The sequence below is a fragment of the Mastigoproctus giganteus genome, chromosome 12 (assembly GCF_048544385.1).
Source record: "Mastigoproctus giganteus isolate SK-2022 chromosome 12, ASM4854438v1, whole genome shotgun sequence".
In the NCBI taxonomy this organism is placed as follows: Eukaryota; Metazoa; Arthropoda; class Arachnida; order Uropygi; family Thelyphonidae; genus Mastigoproctus; species Mastigoproctus giganteus.
Genome location: NC_143586.1, coordinates 165,555,031 through 165,576,185, shown reverse-complemented (window position 1 = coordinate 165,576,185; position 21,155 = coordinate 165,555,031). Strand labels below are relative to the sequence as shown.

The window sequence follows — 21,155 nt, the reverse complement described above, 5'->3', positions numbered from 1 at the left end:
ATTTGTCTACTGTTTTTTTTAAATTTGTAAATGAAATCGGATCCTTCCATGTACCTTTGCTCGCCAATATTCTTTAACTAGTTATATAATATTTTCTGTTTTTAATTCAATATACTATGAATTATGAGACGTTAATTTTTTATGTGGCATTTAACATACACCAGGAGAACAAAAACATCTATCTTTCTTCTAGGAAATTCCCAAGTGGCATCTATGAGAAGCCAGCAACAGGTGCCTAATCTTGCAGAAGAGCTTTGATTTCAACAGCTAAACACAAGCAACTCAAAAATACAGTCTCTCACTCTCACACTTTAGGTCAGTGGTTTTCAACTGGGGTGCCATGTAATTTGGATTTAAGTTATTTAAACTTAATTTTTTTTTAATTTATATATTTATTTCATTATAAAAAGGTGTACGGTATCCATTCTACTGTATCTTGTTAATTTTGTGGTGATCTATAATTGATATTTATTTAGTAGCTCTACATAAAGAATAAAATTATTATATAAGTATATATAATTTGTATTATGAATTATAATTTATTATTATAACTATCGTATAACATTTTATTTTTAATATTATATATATACACAGAGAGAATCGGATTATTAAAAGGTCAAAAACCACTGTTAGGTATTTCTTTTGGCTTAGGGGTGCCATGAAAAATTACTGGGACACTAAGGGTGCCGTGAACCGAGAAAGTTTGGCAACCTCTGCTTTAGGTGATCAGCAAACTTGGAAATTCAAAAAAAAAAAAACCCTACAACAAAAGCTTTATTATTATTATTGGTTTTCTCTTGTTTATTTTCATTCAATATTTTTAATCAAATTTAGTGAATTACAATTAATAGATCACCATTTTAAATTCAGTAAAACGCTAAAAAAATTTTATAATAAAAAAGAAAGAAAGAGGAAATATCAAAGTCAAAAAGTGAGTGTTCTTTGTTAAACTGATGGTGCAAGTGATGGAAGGTTAAACTACTTCTGCAATGTATTCTTTCAATATTATCTAAACTTCTCATTCCTATGCATTGTGTTCACACCCATTATAGTATTTCTGGTTCGCCCACAATGACAAATTTCCTTACTACAAACTTTCTGATACTTAACTTACTAAACTGCAGAAAACAAGATGAGACAATAAACACTGCCATCAATGTTCTTTGCATAAACTGCCATCAATGCTGTTTGCATAACGCTGCTCCTAACCACGTTGAAGGACTATTATAACATATCTAGAGATCTTTCTTGAAATCCAGCTGTATTCTAAAACTCTTGTTATATTCTGTTCAAAATGCTAACAGGTCCAATATTTCAGCTGCCATTTCTCAAGGTGATACACATTATCTGCTATTCTTTTTCAGCCTTACTCCTGCATTTCTCTATTAGCATTAGTAGAGCCATATGATGCAACAAAGCAAGCTTATACAGCATCAGCAAAAAAAAAAAAAAAAATCACATTTCACACATCCATTTGCTCTAAAAGTTTGCCCAGTTCTTCCTTGAATTTATTCAAGCTATCAACTTCCACAACGACAGATGGGAGTTTGTTCCAGCAATCAACTACCTGCTGGCTAAAGGCAAATTTCCACCCTTCTATTCTGCAACTGTCTTTCCTCAATTTGAATTAATGGCCCCTCAGGTTTATAATCCGAGAAAGAGGAAAAATTCCATCAGATTGAGCCTACTCAACCCATTCAAACCCACCTCGATCAAATCACCTTACAGGTGCCTAGTCTCCAGATGCTGCAATTTGCAGAACTTAAAGCCTTTCTTGGTAAGAGGACCCCCTTCATTCACCTCACCAATCTTGCTGCCCGTCTCTGTACTCGTTCTAGCAACTCTACATCCTTCCTAAAATGAAGCCTCCTGACCTGTATGCAGTACTCAAGGCATGGCCTGACCACTGCCTTATACAAAGGGATGATCACCTCCTTATCCCTACTAGCAAAATTCCCATATATCATTGACAAGACCCCATGACCTGTTCTGAGCAGTTCTGCTCCTGTTCTCCTTTTCTGAGCAGTGCAGACAGGTGTCTGCACTGCTCAGAAAACTTCATATCTGACTGCACAGTTACCCCCTGGTCTTTTTCATTCTCTACCACACAGTTGGTATGTTTCTCTGGGGTTACTGCTACCGATATGCAGTACTTTGCATTTGGCAATGTAAATTATCAGATGATACAGAAACCTATGGTAGATATAAACTAGTCTGAAATCAAGTCAAAGATGAGGTCAGGCAAGCTTAGGCAGATGATGAGAAATCTTTGGCAAAGTATGCACAGGAAAAACAGCAAAGACTTCTTTACTTATGTAAACCCTAGAAGGAACGAAATGAATCACATTGGTCCACTTTATATAAATGGTTTAACTGTTAATAATATTGCCCAGGTTTCGGAAAAACTGAATACATATTTTGCATCTACATTTGCACATGAGGAATTTTTTAGGGATGAGGATGCCAGAAGTGTATCTAATTCTAACTGGGAGCTAAATAATACTGTGATAACTAAGAGGAAAGTGGAAGAGAAATTGTTAAGTTATCCATAAATAAGGCACCTGATGTGTAAGGGATCCATCAAATTATATTAAGGGAGGCAGCAAAAGAGGTAGGCACATCTTCAGCCATAATTATGACAGCATCGTTGGATTTAAGGGAGGTCCCTATGGATTGGAGATGTGCAAATTTATCCCAAATTGACAAAAGGGGATAAAAAAGTGAAGTGAGTAATTACAGAACTGTTAGCTTGACTCTGTTCCAGTGAAAATAATGGAGTCACTGGTTAAAGAAGCAATGTATACATCTGGACAGGAATGCAGGTATACTGAAGTCACAGCATGGATTTGTTAAGGGGCAAATTGTCTAACAAATCTGACTGGATACTAATATGAACTAAAAGGAACCACATGTAAAAAATAATTTTGACATCACATACTTAATTTCCGGAAAGGTTTTGATACTGTTCCACATTAGACTGCTAGACAAACTGGAGCAGTGTGGCAATGGGGGCAAGTTACTGCTATAGGATTGGTTGAGTGAGAAAAGGCAAAAAAGCAGTTATGATTGGACATTACCCTTTTATCAGTGGTGTTCCCCAGGGTTCAATGTTTCCCATTGACATTTGTTGATGACAATGGAAAACATTGATGATACTGATGAAGGCAAAAAGCAATCTCAGGATAACACCAACTGTTATCCTGAGATTGCTGTTAAAAAATTAAAAAAATCTGGGGATAACTGTGCAGTCAAATATGAAGTTCTAAATGTAGTGCAGACAGAATGCCATGCCAGTTCATGGGGTTTTGTCAATGATACACAGGAATTTTGCCAATAGGAATTAGGAGACAATTATGCCATTGTATATAAGGTAATGATTAGGCATCATCTTGAATATTGGATGCAGATTTGGAAGACCCATTTCAGGAAAGATGTCGGTCTGTTCGAACAAGTGCAGAGGAGGAGACAATGAGATTACTGAGGGGAACAAAAAGTGCTCTTACCAGGAAAAGCTTCAATTCTGCAAACTACTACATCTTGAGATTAAGCACCTGCAAGATCTGATTGAGGTGTTTAAGGCTTTGAACAGATTGAGTAAGCTCAATGCTAACGAAATCCTTCCTCTTGTTCAGACTACACACGAGGAGGCACAAATTCAAACCGAGGAAGGATGGTTGCAAGGACAGATGTGCAAATATTTGCCTTTGGCCAGTGGATAGTTTGAAAAAATTCAACAAAGAACTAGACAAACTATTAGAAGGGATGTGCAGGAAGTGTTGCTTTTTTTCTTTCTTTCTTTTTTCTTTTGTTGTTGATACTGTATAAGCTTGCCTCCTTTCTACTAACACTAAATTTATTTTTGCTCATCATCATTTTTGCCCATCACCAACAATTTGATCCCAAAAACAAGAGCTGCAATCTGTTCATTCCCCTAATTTAATTATTAAATACTTAATTATTAAATAAAATGCTTAAAGTCAACATTTTATACATCCCACCCCCATCTTGTCTGATGCTGCTCTATCTAACTTCACCTGAACCTTGGTTTCTGTTACAGACATTGTTTAAATCTAATTTTGTGAACCAATAAGATAAACAGTGTTTCTGGCCTTGATTATACAGATTTTCTTGTTTCCGTTATAATAACTTAATCATTCTTGCTAGACTATAATTCAGGCACAGGTTACCCAAGTTGTAGACCCACAGAGAATGGAATATTCCCTGCAGATAAATTTCAGTTACACCCTTCCTAATCCCTAACAGACTGGTCAGAAGAACATAACTTTTTAAAAATTATCATAGATGTAAATACTCAACACTGATTTAACCAGTGCAATTACTAATTATAAACTCCTGTCTGATAATGCCAAGATTTTTTTTTTTTTTTTTTTTACAAGGGCATAAAAAGTTTTTGCAACTAGTAAAACTTCATTCCACTCTACATTTGATCATATTACTTTATATGTTCCTAATTAACTTTAGTAGAAATTCATTATTTAGTAGTTAGCTCATAAATTCAGTTTAATGCTTATAGAGTTTACCTAGGAGGTATAACTAGGAGTTTTGGTGCTTAGCCAAATATTAGAAATTTACCTTTCATTTTTATTAATTTTTATTTATATATTATTGAATAATTTAATTGATTTTATTATTTAAAATTATTAATAAAAATTAACAATATAACTATAATTAATATTTTCAATTAATATTAATTCCCTTTGATGTTAATTAAATTATTGGCATTAATTAGACAGTGCAAAAAAAAGCATGATTCTGCAGCATCAGTAACAAAATAATAATAAATAAAATAAATAACAAGTCACTAACTAAAGCAAAACTTCCTTCAGTTCATTCTATGTCTCTCCTTCCTGAAAGTCTGAATTTATGCCACCCGGTTAAAGTATCACTTAATACCCAGAAAATTTCACTTTCTAATGTACCTAGTTACCAAGCTCTACATCCCAATTATTCAGTCTCTTAATGTGGGCGGTGTTGCATCAATCTCACTACGTGCACTGCTCATCTTCGGCCTTTTTGCAAGAAGCTCACCTTTGTTCAGGTGTGGCCTTTACAGCTGGACAGAGTGTTCCAAGTGTTATCTCACAGTTACCTTATATATAGTGTCTCAAACACTTGTATGCATTTTCATCATAAATATGAATTTAAGATGAAATCGTGAATTTGATTTTTTTTTTTTTTTTTTCCCCATTTCTGATTAGTATGTTTTTTGCTGATAAGATGCCGTAAAAACAAAGCAAAACAAAAACCCATAATGCAAAGCATAAGCAACATGGCAGCTGGATATTTTATGTTCAAATAATGAAAAAAATTTTAAAAATGGTACTGGAAATCCTGAAATGAGTGAGGATCTCAAAGACAGAGAGGAAAATTTGTCATAAAACTATCGTTATGAATAATTTCAAGAATTGATAAATTTGAAAGGTACAGTATGACACAAGGGTTCTATACGCAAATATTTGGGAGATTTTACTCATCAATGGGCAAGGAAAATTCAGGTATAACACTGAAATATTGATATTTCATAACTGAAATTCTCATATGGTCACCATGAAAATTTGTATGGCAAGCTGATTGCAAGATTGGAATTACAAGTACACTGCATTTTCAAGAGTGGAAATCTTGTGTTAAGGCTACTAGACAAAACAAATGAAGATGAACCTGACTGCTGTAATGGTTTAAACCAAGGATGGATGAGGATAAAGATTTTTGAACAAGATCATTTGGTCACACTAGGCAATGTTCAGGCTCAGTGGTACAGCAAACCGTAACTGAGTGTATTAGTCTTCTGATAATCCAAGCATTCATGTGGAAAAGACAAATTTACCAGGAGTTACAGTCTACCGCAGTTTCTCACCACAGCAATTGTTGGACAATTTTTTTTGAAGGGACAGCTTCCTGTGATAAGTACCTCCACATGTTTAATACATCCATTGTGCCTGCCATTTATGATCTATATAGAGATGAAGTGATTTACTACCAAGAGGTTGGAGCAGTCCCACATTATCATTGTGATTTCAGGGCTTAGTATTAGCCATATAGTGTAAGGGAGTCATTGGCCAGCTTTTCCTGTACTGGCCAAAAAAAAAAAAAAAAAGGAAAATAAGAAAATATAAATTATGTGCTTCCCTCCTCACATACTCAACTGCCCAGTTGACCTATGAATTTCTTCAAACTGTCAGCCTCGGCTACCTGCAAAGGCAACCAACTCATTCCAGTAATCAACAACTTGCTGGCTAAAAGAATACTTCCTATAAACCTCTTCCCCTGTAATTTGAGTTTACGGCCCCTAGTTCTTTATAATTGTGGAAATTCCACCTTCATTAATTTACTAACCCCTCTCAGAGCCTTAAAAACCTCCATCAGGAAGTCTTTCTTTGTATAGTAACCTTTTGGCCAATCTCACCATGTGAGCTGCCCTTCTTTGAATCCTTTCAAGAAGCTCAATGTCTTTTTTATACAGATCAGTGGATACGCTGATGAGGAAGTGCCTTGGTTTCTATTCATGATTACAAGTACAACAGAAAACCAGCCGCATTTCAACAACTGAAGGATAAAATTAAACAAGCAGCACATGAAATTGTTCCAGTTCACACTGGAGAACATTTGTCTTTGAGTTGTTTGATGCTGTGAATGGTGCCTAAAAATAAAATGATGGGAAACAATTTTTATGTATAAAATATTGTAAGTACAACGCGTGAAGAAGATTTTATTGAATTAAATCTAATGAATATACGGTATACACTGGGAGCGATATATGGTATGAAAAAGAGGAAGAAATGGACCGGAAATTAAAATAAAGATAAGAATTGAAAAAGCATACAGATCATGGATGACCTTAGGTCATCTATGAACTGTATGCACTATGTATAATAGCCACTTTTATTGGCACATTACCTTATAATCTTACTGCAAAATTCAAATTTGCCTTTGTAACACGTGACTACTATACATGTGCACCACAGCATACAGAGCATGTCGGAAACAGAAGCAAGAACACTGCTGTCTTTTTCATAATTTCGGTGGATGACCTCTGATGATGACACTGAAATTGTGAAAGACACCACAATGTTATTTCATCTTGGTCGCTTTTTCAATTCTTATCTTTATTTTAATTTCCAGTCCATTTCTTCCTCTTTTTCATACCATATATCACTCCCAGTGTATACCGTATATTCATTAGATTTAATTCAATAAAATCTCCCTCACGTGTTCTACTTACAATATTTTATACATAAAATATTTTTATACATATACCAAGTGTTGAGTTTACACTATTTATTTTAATTCTAATGCTATCTGTTTACTTTAGTGCATTTCACACCCTTCAGCTTTTACTGTTCCCATATATTCTCTAGTCTAATAAAACTGTCTTTCTAGTCTATTCCGGTTATGTATATTTTTATAATAGCATGCGCATATGACTTCACTATTTCAGACTTTGTTATTCTTGCACTTTTGCCTGTTTCAAGTTACTTTGCTGCTTTTATTTCATCTGGCATTTTCAGCATAGTATATATCCCTTGGCTTCTCCTCTAAAATTAATTTCATTTTTAATATGTTGATACTTTTCAATTATGGAGAACTTTATTATTTTAAGTTCAAAATTGTCAAATATTTTATTCTCATTAGAGGAACTGTCTCTGAATATTTATATTCTGTTCACAAATTTCATATTTTGTAATTTTTGTGGTTATTTTTGTGTAATTTTTTTTTAAACAATCCTCACCACTTTTTCTGGTTAACACTGTGTCTGCTTATTGGCTGCGTAGTGTCAGGGCTACAGCCACTCAACTCAAGACTCTTCTAGGTTGAGAGGTTATTTAAACACTGTTGTTCTTCACCTGTGGAGCACCTTGTAGCTTCCCTGTAAAAAGACGTAGTCAAATTCCTCTTCTATTCTTCTTCAGTTATTTTTATTTATTCTTCATTAGGAAAGCTTCATTCTATTCAATTTATTTTCTCAAAATTTTATTTGTTTGTCACAGCTCTTTCCAGTCAGACAGCATTCTAAAGTCCTATATAAGCAGGATTTATTTTATTACTTTAAAAAATTTTCAGCTACATTTCCTGTCCAGTCAGTGTTGACAAGAATATTTATTGTATTTTATTCCCAATCCCTAAAAAATTGGCCATTATAGTTTAGTTTATAATTTTTAGTCCTTTCTCTGTACAATGACACTTGGAACTTTCCCATTTTGCACCCCCACTCCCATTCCCTTTTAAGTTATCTGAACTTCCCTGCATTTGTAAGGGCGCCTCCGTAGCCAGGTGGAAAGGAGCAGCAGTGCGTAGCACACGCTTCTTGATTAGACCGGTGTTCGAGCCCTTCACCACCAAATACGGACGATACGGAAAGGTCAGGGAATGACCACCGCATATTCCCGGAGCAATATGGCCTTAGTTGCTAATGCTCCTAAAAACCAAACAACAACAACAACTGCATTTGTAATGTCACTCTATTCTTTATGTTTCAGTTTCCCCTTACTAAATTTTATTTCTTTTTTATACTAAATTTAATGTCTTTTTTTTTTTTTTTTTTTAGTGTGAAGTTTGTTTTAAATGTGAAGTTTAATGGATAAAGTGTGAACTTCATCCATTTTAGTTCTAATGTGTTCAGTTTGGCACATTTCATCTTTCAGCTTTTACTGTTTTCCCATGTATTCTCTAATCTAATCTAACACAATGGTCTTTCCAGTCTACATTAGTTGTAAATATTTTTTATATTATCATGTGCACTATGCCTCCACAACTTCAGCCATTGTTATTCTTCAACTTTTGCTTTTTTAACTTACTTTGATCCCTTTATTTTATCCATAATTTTCAACACATTCTAATTATATATTCCTTGGTTCCTTCTCCAAAATTAATTTCAATTTTAATATATTCATACTTTGTAATTGAGGTAGCTTTGTAACTTCGATGCAATTCACACACATACACGAAGCCTCAAACACTCGTTGGCACTGCCTTCATTGTGCGTGTGGGGGAGGAACGACAGACACTGCTGGAACAACTTCTCGAAATTGCAACTCTGAAGCATGCGGAATCAAAATTCACCAGAGGCTACATCTCTGAACATTAATATTCTGTTCATGGAATTTATATTTCATTTTTTCACAGCATTGAGCACTTCGTTGTTCAGAACAGTGTTCCTTGTTGATTGTCTGTCTTTCACCTGCTGGAATACCAGCAGGTGAAAGACGGAGGCTGTGCACAGCTGTGTCTCAGGTCAAAGACCGCATACCAAAAGATCTTAGTAGTGGAGTAGTTTATAGAATAGAATGCCCGGATTGTGGGGAGTGTGATGTGGGGGAAACAAAACGACGGCTCAGGGATCGTCTGGGGGAACATTTAAATGCCATAAGAACCGCTGAATACAACAAGTCTGCTGTGGCCGAACATTTTTGGGAGAAGCGGCATCAAATCTCCCCGGAGGACGCTATTATTTTGGATCGTGCACATGGATACTGGGAGCGTAAATGGCTCGAGGGTTTACGGATTAGTTCATCCAGTAGGAATACCATCAATAGAGATAGAGGTATACGTGTTAATCCTATCTTTGAAACAATTATATTAAGGTCGGATGAACGATTTTCTTTGCCACGTTCCCGAGACATTTCCGCTTCCAGTTCTGACCATGTGCCGATTGAACCACGTGGAGAAATACCACGTGTGGAGGTACCGTGAGCCTGCTACTTAAGGAGATGTTGCAGGAAGTCATTTCACTGTTGAAGAAGGGAGCTGACGCTCCCGAAAGCGTCAGGTTTTTAGCCCTTTTAATGTTTTATATTTTAGCAAATTTTATTGTAAATGATCTTTTATTACAGTTTTTAGCATTCCGCAATAGTTTATTGTAAATATTTTTGTGTAAAGATTGTAGTCATATTAAATTTTAAATTTTATTCAATGGTCGGTGTATGAATTTATATATATTTTTAGACAGGTGAAAGACATTTGTAGAAAAATGTTTAAAATTGTTTTTCCATTATATTTCCTGTTTGGTCAGTGCTGACATGGATATATATCACATTTCATTCCTGATCTCTAAAAATATGAGTCATTACAGTTTATACAGCTGACCTGCAGTTCCTTTAATAATTTTTTTCATTAAATCACTATCAGGTGGCAATTAGTACTTGAGTATTACTTTTTGTTGCAGTTAACAGCAATCCCACAAATGGTATTAGTAGTGGCAAATGATTCAATAAAGCAAGCTTATAAAGCATCAGCCAAAAAAAAAAAAAAAAAAATCCCATATCACCTGTCTTTTCCTTCTAATAATTTGTCTGATTCTTAGTTTGAATAAATTCATTTATTCCAACTACCCACTTCCACAACAGCAGACAGAAGTCTGTTCCAACAACCAACCACCCGTTGTCTGAAAGCAAACTTCCATTTATTTTTATCCTGTAACCATCCTTCCTCAATCTGAATTTATGCCCCATCATGTGCATAGTCTCAGCAAGAGGAAAGATCCCATCAGCATTGAGTTTGCTCAATCAATCTATTCAAAGCCTTATATACCTCAATCAGATCACTGCACAGGTCCGTAGTTTCCAAATACTGCAGAACTGAAGACTTTCTTTGTAAAAGCACCCTTTAGTTCCTTTCACATTGCCTTTCTCTGCACCCATTCCAGTAGATCTAAACCCTTCATAAAATGTGGCCTCCTGACCTGTATGCAGTTCTCAGAATGCAGCCTAACCATTATCTTGCACAATGAAATATTCACCTCCTTATTCCTGCTAACAGAATTCCTTTATCATTGGGAAAAAAAAAAATCCCATGAGCTGGCCAGGCATCCTATCTGCTCAGAGAACTTCAGTAACTTAACGATTTTTTCATTTTCCAGATCTTTTTCATTTTCCACTACCCTGAGTGAAGTATAACACAGTTGGTATGTTAATCTGGGATTACTGCTACCCATATGCAGTACCTTACATTTGTCAATGTTAAACTTCAACTGCCATTTTACAGCCCATCTGCCAATTTTTTTTAGATCTTGTTGCAGTATGTTACCCTGATTACTGTCAATCTTTGTATTATTGGGAGACTTAAACATTAAGTTTTTTGATATGCCTTCATCAGTATGATTAATAAATATATAAAATAACAATTGGCTCAGCACTGAACCCAGGAGGTTCACTAATAACATTAGTGTACAAAGAGCAGCTTCCATGAATAACTACTGTCTTCTCCCATTCAACCATTCCTTTATCCAACTTGAAGTAACTTGCCTTTAATGCCACACTGATCCAATTTATACAGACTTTAATGTGCAAAAGTAACAAAAAGCTTTAAAAGTTAATCTTAAAAGAAATCTAAGTATATATCAAAATGTTTTTGCATCCAGTTCCCTTGTCACAGCATCATAGTATCCAATCAGATTGGTAAGACAAGATCACCCATTACAAACACATTATGTTACAGAAGTAACATCATGCGTTTGTAACAAGGAGATTCCCTTTGATTGGAAAAGTGCAAATGTATCTCCCATACATAAGGGTGGCTCTAAAAGTGAAGTTGGAAATTATCGACCTGTCAATCTGACTTCAGTAGTAAGGAAAATCATGGAGGCAATGATCAAGGGTGGAATTCAGGATCATTTGGATCGAATTGAAATTCTCAAAGATACTCAGCATGGTTTTGTAAAGGGAAAATCATGTTTAACAAATCTGGTTCGCTATTTCAAAAGGGTCACTCACGAGCTGGATTTAGGGAATAATTTCGACATTGTTTATTTAGATTTCAGCAAAGCTTTTGACTCAGTCCCACATGAGCGGTTGCTTTATAAGCTGGAACAGGTTGGAATCACTGGGAAAATCCTTAGATGGATAGAAGGATGGCTTCAGGGAAGGAGGCAGAGGGTTGTGATAAATGGCTATTCCTCAGATAGGGTTGATGTAAGAAGTGGGGTTCCCCAAGGATCAGTATTAGGACCACTGTCGTTTTTAATTTTCATAAACGACATTGATGAAGGGATAGAGGGCATGATGTCTAAATTTGCAGATGTTGTTAAAATTGGTAGAGTAGTTAATAATCACTGTCAAGCTGAGCTTCTTCAGAGAGACCTAGATAGACTTCAGGAATGGTCAGAAAAATGGCAGCTATGCTTTAATCCAAAAAAGTGTTAGGTATTACACCTGGGAAACAGTAATCCCAAAATAACTTATTCACTTGGTGGAGTTCAACTAAACCCAGTACTGGAGGAAAGGGACTTGGGTGTTACGATACGGTCAGACATGAAATTCTCTGAGCATTGTAAACAGGTTGCAAGGAAGGCCCATGGTGTCCTATCGATGATCTATCGAACTTTTGCAAGTAGAGATAGGGATGTGATAATCCCATTATATAAGGCTTATGTTAGACCACACTTGGAATATTGTGTTCAAGTATGGAGACCGCACCTAAAGAAAGACATCGAGCTTCTTGAAAGGGTGCAAAGAAGGGTAACTCGCCTGGTGAGATCGGCAAAAGGGCGTCCTTATGAAGAAAGACTTCGAATATGTGGATTGCAGAGTTTGGAAACTAGACACCTTAGAGGAGATTTGATTGACGTGTTTAAGGCTCTGAGAGGCATCAGTAAAATGAATGAGGACGAAATTTTCAAGATTATAAATGATGCTAGAACTAGGGGACATAAATTCAAGTTACGGTGGGGGGGGGATGTTTAGACTGGACTGCAGGAAGTTTTATTTTAGCCAGCGAGTTATAAATTACTGGAATAAGTTGCCTTCATGGGTGGTAGAGGCCGACAGTTTGGAGAAATTCAAAGGTCATCTGGATAGTACTTTCGGGTAAGGGAAGCGCATAGGATGATAGGTTTAATTTCCTTTTTTTTTTTTTTTTTTATTATTAATTATTATTATTATTTATTTTTTTTTTTTTATAATTGTTTTGTTCGGATTTTTTTTTTTTTTTTTGGCTGGTGCAGCATAAGCCACAGGCTTTCTTGCACCATGCGGCCATTACTAATACTAATATATGTATGAAAAAAAAATGAAAAAAATAATTGCTGAAATTTAATGATCTGGCTTCAGTGAAATTTGGGGTGACAATGACAAACCTTTCTGAACAAAATTTAGCAAAAATCGGTTCATAACTGCTTCAGTTCATGCATCCATTCATGTGCATGTAAAAATTGAACTCTGAGTTTAGTTTTTACATGCAAACGAATGGACAGATGAATATAAAGAAAACAACAGGTGTGCTTAATGAATATACGCTAATGCACCTAAAAAAGTCAAAGTATATAAGTGCACAAGTTTTTAAATTGTGTATAAACCATTGCTACAAAAAATATATATATAAAAAATTAAAACTCAATATTATCTACCAAAATATTGACAAGTCTAACCAAGTTCAGAAGAGAGTTTAGAATTCTGAAAAATATATCCCTGACACTGGGAATGAATTTGAAAGGTAGAGGAGGATCTATCTACTACTCCTATGGCATTTTTAAAGGAAGTTATTAAAATAATCAGCAAAAAGAGTAATCCTACTTAACACTTTACTGTTTATGGTGCTCTTTAAGAGCTATTTCCCTAGAAAGCACTATCATTTTTTTTTCTTTTATGTAATATCTAAACCATTACACAAAGTTTTTTTTTCAATTGTTTCACTGCACGAGTTCATTACATAAAATCATTAATTTTGGTATTAGTATTGGCAGTGGCAATTGTAGAAAGAAGCTTATATGACATCAATCAAAAAATAAATAAATTTTCCAAATCAACTCTGTCCCCTCTAAGTTGTCTAGTTCTTCCTTGAATTTATTCAAACTACCTGCTTTCACACCAAGTGGAAACATTCCGATAATCAATTACCTGGCAGCTGAAGGCAAATTTCCAAACAGCTATCCTGCAGCCATCCTTCCTTGATTTGAATTTATGCTCCTGTGTGTAATCAGTGAAAGAGGAAGGATGTCATCAACATTGTGCTTACTTATGCTATGCAAAGCCTTAAATACCTCAATCAGATCTCACAGGTACCTAGTTTCCAGACTGCAAATTTGTAGACCCAAAGCCTTTCTCAGTAAAAGCATGCTTTCATTCTCCTTACAAATCTCATTGCTCTTCTCTGCACCCATTCCAACATCCTTCCTAAAATGGGGCTTCCAACCTGCATGCAGTATTCAATTTGTGGTACAATTGTCTTACGCAATAGGATAATCATCTCCTTATCTCTGCTGGCAAAATTCCTGTATATTATTGACAAAACCCCATGAGCTGTCCTGGCAGCTTGTCTGCATAATTTACCCTCCCCCAGGTCTTTTTCATTATCCACTACCCAGGTGTGGTACCACAGCATTCATCATTAATCTGGGATTACCACTATCCACAGGCAGCACCTTGCATTTATCAACTTCAGTTGCCACTCCTCAGCTTCTCTGCCTATGTTTTTTTAAGATCTAACTACAGTAACATACCCTGTTTACTGTCATTAACCTCCTGCCAAATCATTTGCTTGGATGGCCTTCATCAATATCATTAACAAATATATAAAACAACAATGGGTACAACACTGAACCTTGGAGAACTCCAGTAATAGTAGTATAAGAGCAGTGCCTGCTGATAACCATCCTTTGTCTTTACCCAATCAATAATCCCTTTGGACACACAGCATCAATTCCCAATACCTTCCAACAAATGTTTTCTTTGATTTTTCCATTGAAAAATCTCCGTTAGTCATCAAAAACTTGCCCCTAACACTACACTGCTCCAATTTGGCTGAATATTAATTAATTTTTTTAAAGCCCTTTTTGTCAAAAAATGAAGTACCCGTTTCTTTGTGGTAATTTATGTAACTATATTTCCATAGACATTTCTACCTAGGAACAATGCCAGATTCACTTCCACATGTATATCTGTGGATAATCCTCATAACATGCATCTCTACTATAACTGCTGAATTTGTTTACAGCAAAGTAATAAATCTGTTTCCCCTTTAACCTGAGACTGTTTAATAACTTGCAGCTAGTTCTGTCTCCAAATGATGTCATCCTATTCAGTTAAACTGCAGTCATTTGCATTTACTTCTAAATGAATCCAATTTCATTTAGAATTCTTTGAAATGTCCAGAGGGGAATTAGAAAGTTCATTGTCATTTTTCTGGAACCACATATGCTTATCAATACTTATAGTATCTGTAGCTTTTGTTAAGTCAAAATTAATATTTCAGAAGTTTTGTCAATCCATCTCTACTTTTCTGGATAGTTCTGATAAAAACTCTGGTTAACCTTGAGTCAAGTCTGCAATTTCTTCAAGACCCCATGCAATTTCATTTTCTTTGTCTACTTCATCCACACAGCATCAATTCCCAATACCTTCCAACAAATGTTTTCTTTGATTTTTCCATTGAAAATTGCAAAAATCTCTGTTAGTCATCAAAAAACATGAAAAATGCAAGATCAAGCTAAGTCTATTTTGATCATTACATGCACAATAACATGAATTTAAAATTAGTGGCACCTCTTGTATCCAATTATTGAGGACAACTGGTTTTATAGCACCACATCCAATTGTTACACTCTCTAGCTTCATGTCTGACTGGCATACAATTGTTGAAGCATATCGGGTTTTGAACTGAAATTTTGCTCACAATCAGTGAAGATACGAATAACATTCAAAACTCCCAAATAAGTGAAATGATTAAAATAATAATAATAATAGTAATAATAAAATAAAATACTGTATAAAGTGCAGCTCAAAAATGCTGCACAGGGGATCTTGTGTTCAAAAAATAAAATTAAAAATATATGAACACAGCTACGGCAAATCCATTTTTTAATATGGATATAAAAAATGACCACAACTATGACAAATCCATTTTAATATAAAAATTCATCTGTCATAGTTGTGTTCATAGCAGATCAAAAATAGAGGTAGCATCCATAAGTAAATGATTCTGAATTTATTTCCTTCGATTTTTAAGGTAAAAATCAGAAGGAGGTAAATTGGATTACTTTTTCTGGGTTCTTATGATCCTCAAAAAACACTAGCATACCTAGTTCAGGGTTAATTCACTACCATGGGTTGCAGTTTGTAATTGTTGATATTTATATAGAGTTACTTGTCATTTTCCTTGAGCAGATTGTGTACTTAACGTCTTGTATATTTGATGACACAAATTTAGTTAAATTCCTCACCCAATGGCTGCTATTGCTACTATGCTGAATGATGGTTTATTTTGAAATGACTCAAGTTACTTTTCTGTAATGATTCAACTGAGTCAAATCAGCTGAGTGATTCATTTTGCCCATCACTACTACAGCCCAAGATTATCCCAAAATCCATCATATTGCCCACAAAGAACTGAGTGTGAAAAAAATTTTCACTGAAAGAGCTAAATGAAGAAGACCAAATGAGAGTAAAACAATTAAGGCCAATTCCTGCAAATATTGCCAGGATTCAATGCACCTGTTAAGCTGGTGACTATGAACGAAACTTCATTTCATTGTCATAAAACAAAGACAAAATAACAGTCACGGAGTGGTATCATGACACGACTCCTTTCTCCTTCCAAGAAATTTCTAAGGATAACACCAGTTTTGAGAGACAAAGGTGCAAAATTCGTTGATTATATCAAAATGACAAATCTGAAAACAGCAATATTGAGATATAATATTGATAAATGCAAAGTACTGTGTTTGGGTTAACAAGAATCCCTGGATATACCTTTTTGGTACTGCCAAGCTAAAGACCTGAGGGCACCTGTAGTCTCTACTTTTCATATAAGTAATTCTCTTATCAGCACAAACACACCCTGCAGCTTGTAGAAGGTTTCAGATCATAAACTTTGCCAGCATGGACAAAGTGGATTATACTATTAGCATCAATAGTGGCAACTGATGCAATAAAGCAAGCTTATAAACAGCATCAGCCAAAAAAAAAAAAAAAAAAAAAAAAAAACACTTCCAATTTCACCTATCCAATTCTTGTCTAATTCTTTCTTGAATTTATTTAAGCTATCAACTTCCACAACATGCATTGGAAGTTAATTCCAGCAATCAACCCACTGCTAAAAGAAAACTTGCACATCTATTCAACAACCATCCTTCTCAAATCTGAATTTATGTCCCCCTCATGTGCATAGTCTGAGGAAGAATCCCATCAGCACTGAGCTTGCTCAATCCACTGAAAGCCTTAAATGCCTCAATCAGATCACCTCACAGGTGACTAGTCTTCAGAGGTCACAATTTGCAGAACTGAAGCCTTCCTTGGTGAGGGCACCTGTTTGTTCCCCCATCACCAATCTCGTTGCCCTTCTCTGTACTCTCCAGCAGCTCCACCTCCACTGTATAATGAAATGGTTAAGGCACACTAGAATACTGCATACAAATTTGGTAACTTCATTTTAGGAAAGATGAATACTGGTTGGAAAAGGTGCAGAGAAAAAAATCAACAAACCACAAACACAAAAGAAATCAGAACTGTACTTTAACACCATGAATGGGTTCAAGGTTCAGAAAAGAGAAGGCTTGCTTGTTGACATTAGAGTTGAATTGCTATACATTGTAATTTTCCTGAGCATGAAGATTATTCCAAAGAACAGAAGTAGAAGGGATAAATGAGAGAGAAGAATCAGATTTGCGAGTTTGGAGATGAATGGTAAATGAATGTTGACTAGATGAAGCATGTGTTCAGACAAATGTAGAAGGTAGAGAGAATTACAGATGCCAATTCATCTGTAATTCTATAATAGTCACCGAAATATCTATAGAAAACACTTTGCACTCTCCATTACAGACATTCATCAGAAACCAATGCTTTTGTAATGGAGTTCAAATTCAGTTTCTGCTTAATTGCTGAGTGCAAATAGTTTGTAAGAGATGGGTCATTAATTAATCTGATTACCCTCTTTTAGAGAGCATCTAGAAGCATTATCCTGATGTGGGAACAATATTTCATCATAGGGAACATTTTAGATTTGTACAGTCAGCAGCTATTCAGAAGGTCATGGTCCGATTTAGGTCACGTTATAATCCAATTAGAATGTATGGATTACAACAATATAATGATGTGGAATACAAACATTTCAACAATTTTTTATTTACAATTTATGCTTAAAATTTTATTTCATATGTGAAAGGCTAATTATGTAAGACTACAGAAATAGCAAATTATTGCCAAGTCTACCACTGCAATCAAGGCTAACAGTCATTAACCAATAATTAACACTCCTGGGTCCAGGGGACACTTGTTCCAGTAGTAGCAGTGAACAGAATTTTTTTGTAATTGTTTGTCTGTCAGATTAATGAAGTGTCTGTGCAGTTGCTGAGCTTCTATTACATAAAACAAAAAAAAAAAAAAAGTGCCAGGTCCTGTGAACCCTGGAGTGTTGCTAATGTAAGTTTTTTTTTTGCTCAAAATTGCACCAGTGTTTTTATGATATCCAACAGGAGTTTTCAGTAACAGTGAGAAACTATAATTATCTGATGATTCACTGAGTGATGTTCATGACATTTTGGGTTCAGGAAGTAATTATTATTTCTAATCATGATTCTAAAGTGCTGGAAATGATGTTTTATTATTATTATTAGCCATTTTAAACAGATAATTTCTCTAAAGTAGAAATGCAAGAAATGCTCTGCTTTGATTTGTGATCAGTGTGGAAAGATTATATGCCTGTCTTGTGCTCTTAGTAAACATGCACATGATTTTTGTTTATTTCAAAATAAGTCAAGTGGGATAATCATTCTTATATGATGAAGAGTTACTGTTGGCAATAAAAAAAAAAAAGTTTCACAAGTTTCTCCTTTGCAGCATTCCTTCTTTGTTTTGATATGGCTACCATTTATGTACATTGTAGTGTCAACCTTTAGTATCTAGGTACCAGTTTACAGACTAAAATATTTACTGGTTTAAGATACTATGATTTAAATTTATATTCATTTTATATATAGCCTTAAATTTGGCAAAAGTGTGAGAAAATTCTTTTTTTTTCTCTGATAGCAGTAGCTGTTCTTAAATTTTTCAAATATGTATTTAGGATAACAAAGTTCAATTTTACTTTAAAATAATGAAAAACTGAGTCTTACAAGTGTTAGGAGTGTCATTAATCGGTAAAAAAAAAAAAAAATACCAGAAGTATTGTAAATAAATTAAAATGAATTTGAGCTTTTGATTAGGTCAACCAAATAATATAACAGGACTTATTATATGACCATGCTAATAACATGACTGAGACATGGCACCATCCAGAGACAGGGTCATCCCCTGTCATCCCCAGAAATGAATTTCATTTTGATGAAAATGAAATGGAATATCGAGTAGGTGTGATGCAAGATGACTTGTAAATGGAAGGTGACAGTTGGAGTATGTTAGACCAAACAATTCTGGGGTATAACAAAAATCACGATAGGCAGCCACGTATGGTTGCCTCATTCAACCTGCCTCTTATAAACTGTTTATCAGACTGGCAATATGCCATGGGGAAACAGATTTTTGGGCCATCTGGATGACTTATTTATTCCAACAAATCAACAAAGTACAAGGGGCTCTGATATCCTCAACTTGGTTCTCACCAGAATCCGCACAGTATTTAAAGTATTCAAAGTTTACAGTGTGAAATCAATAACAGTCACAGCAGCCCTATCCTAATAAAAACCTGATGTCATGCAGCCCATTTAATTTGTGTATATTTGCACATATATTTTTGAGATACAGCTTATAACAATTCTCTAAAGGAAAATATCAAAAATAGTAAAAACCACAAGTTCTTACTTTTAAAAAGAAACGTTTAAATACTAAAATTTAAAAATCAAATAGACTCACTAGAGTATGTAACAAGTTTTGGATTTTCGTAGTGGAAGTATTACACTGCGGTTAAAAAAATGTAACATTCACCTTCCATCCTCGTTGTTGGTGGAAGGCACAAAAGTAAGGCTGAGAGGTATTCTTCGATTTCGATTGGGAATTGAAAGCAAGTTTTTTACTACACGGAAAGGAAGTAAGGGGGCAATAACCACTACGCTAAACCATAGGCTTACAACACTACTAAGAGCTGTAAAAAGCTTGAAATTATTAGTGCAATTAGGCAACGATGCTAGAAAAGTTGATTTTTTCTTACCTCTTGCATAAATACGTCATTCATTTTAGTAAAACTACTTGGTTTTCAATATTCAGACATGTTAAGGGCAATTTCCTTCAACTAGTATTATTCTGGATATCCCCATCAACTTTTGAATGGATCTCATTAAACTATTATCCATTATCGATGCACTTTCACTGAAAAATATTATTTTCCGGTATTGATCTGTAATGCATACATTTGTATGAGCCCAGAGCTTCCAAACACTGATGGAAAACACTCATCACGGAAATCTTAAAGTTTCCATCTCAAGAATTTCAAGAAGCGCGCCAAACCACCTTCACTTTCCAGTGTCTGCACTCTTAGTAGCAAGTGTCGTCAGAGAAGACCAAGTACAAGGTTACACACTAGTAATAAGGGAGAGTAAACGTTGGCCCATAAACGAGGTGGCATGACTCAGGTCCACGGGGCACCGGATCGCGTCCACTTCGGCAACATACACTCGTGGGAAAACTAAATCGGCGCTGCCATCGTGGGAACAATGGGGACGCTGCTGTTCTTCCATTTACACGCCCTCCCCATCACAATCACATTTCAGATGGTTCTTCTGAAGACGAAGAGAAAACTTTTGTCAGTTCTTATATTAACGTCGTAACACTAGTATAACTAAAACTGAAAACTCGTCCACCTCCGAAGGTTCTTAGCCTATGGCACTGCAAAGCATTTTCTGTTTTTGTTTTGTCTTCTCATGCCCGTTAAGGACTAGTCTATCTACTGACTGGGGTTGTGGGTAAGTTCGCGTGAATTCAAGTGCGAGCACCTTACACTCTGTTCCCAAGTGCCAGCCGACTCCTGTTAGTTTCCCACAGAAGCCTATAGCTTACGGCGGTGCGTGCTAAAGTCATCATCTCGCGCTGCTCATCACCCCACACAGTTCTCTGCCCCCTTCGCCTAGGCTGATTAAATGACGAAGCTGCAGAACAATACGGGACCAACGGCCAGCAGGAAGGCATGTTGAAAGAATGCTGTCTGTTCTCACGAGAAAGGGAACCACTGTCATTCCCACAATTACTAGAAGGAAAAAGGAGATCTAACATCAGGTT

At 35.4% G+C, this 21,155-nt stretch overlaps 1 protein-coding gene across 1 annotated transcript in view; it reads right to left on the bottom strand.

The window, feature by feature from the left end:
- Positions 1-20,616, bottom strand: part of LOC150077572 (recombining binding protein suppressor of hairless-like) — a 240,189-nt gene extending 219,573 nt beyond the window's left edge. The window contains exon 1 of the mRNA XM_090386536.1: positions 20,092-20,616. Coding sequence (XP_090242662.1) covers positions 20,092-20,115 — 24 coding nt within the window. The 5' untranslated portion in view covers positions 20,116-20,616. The remainder of the gene's footprint in view (positions 1-20,091) is intronic.
- Between the last annotated feature and the right edge of the window lie 539 nt (positions 20,617-21,155).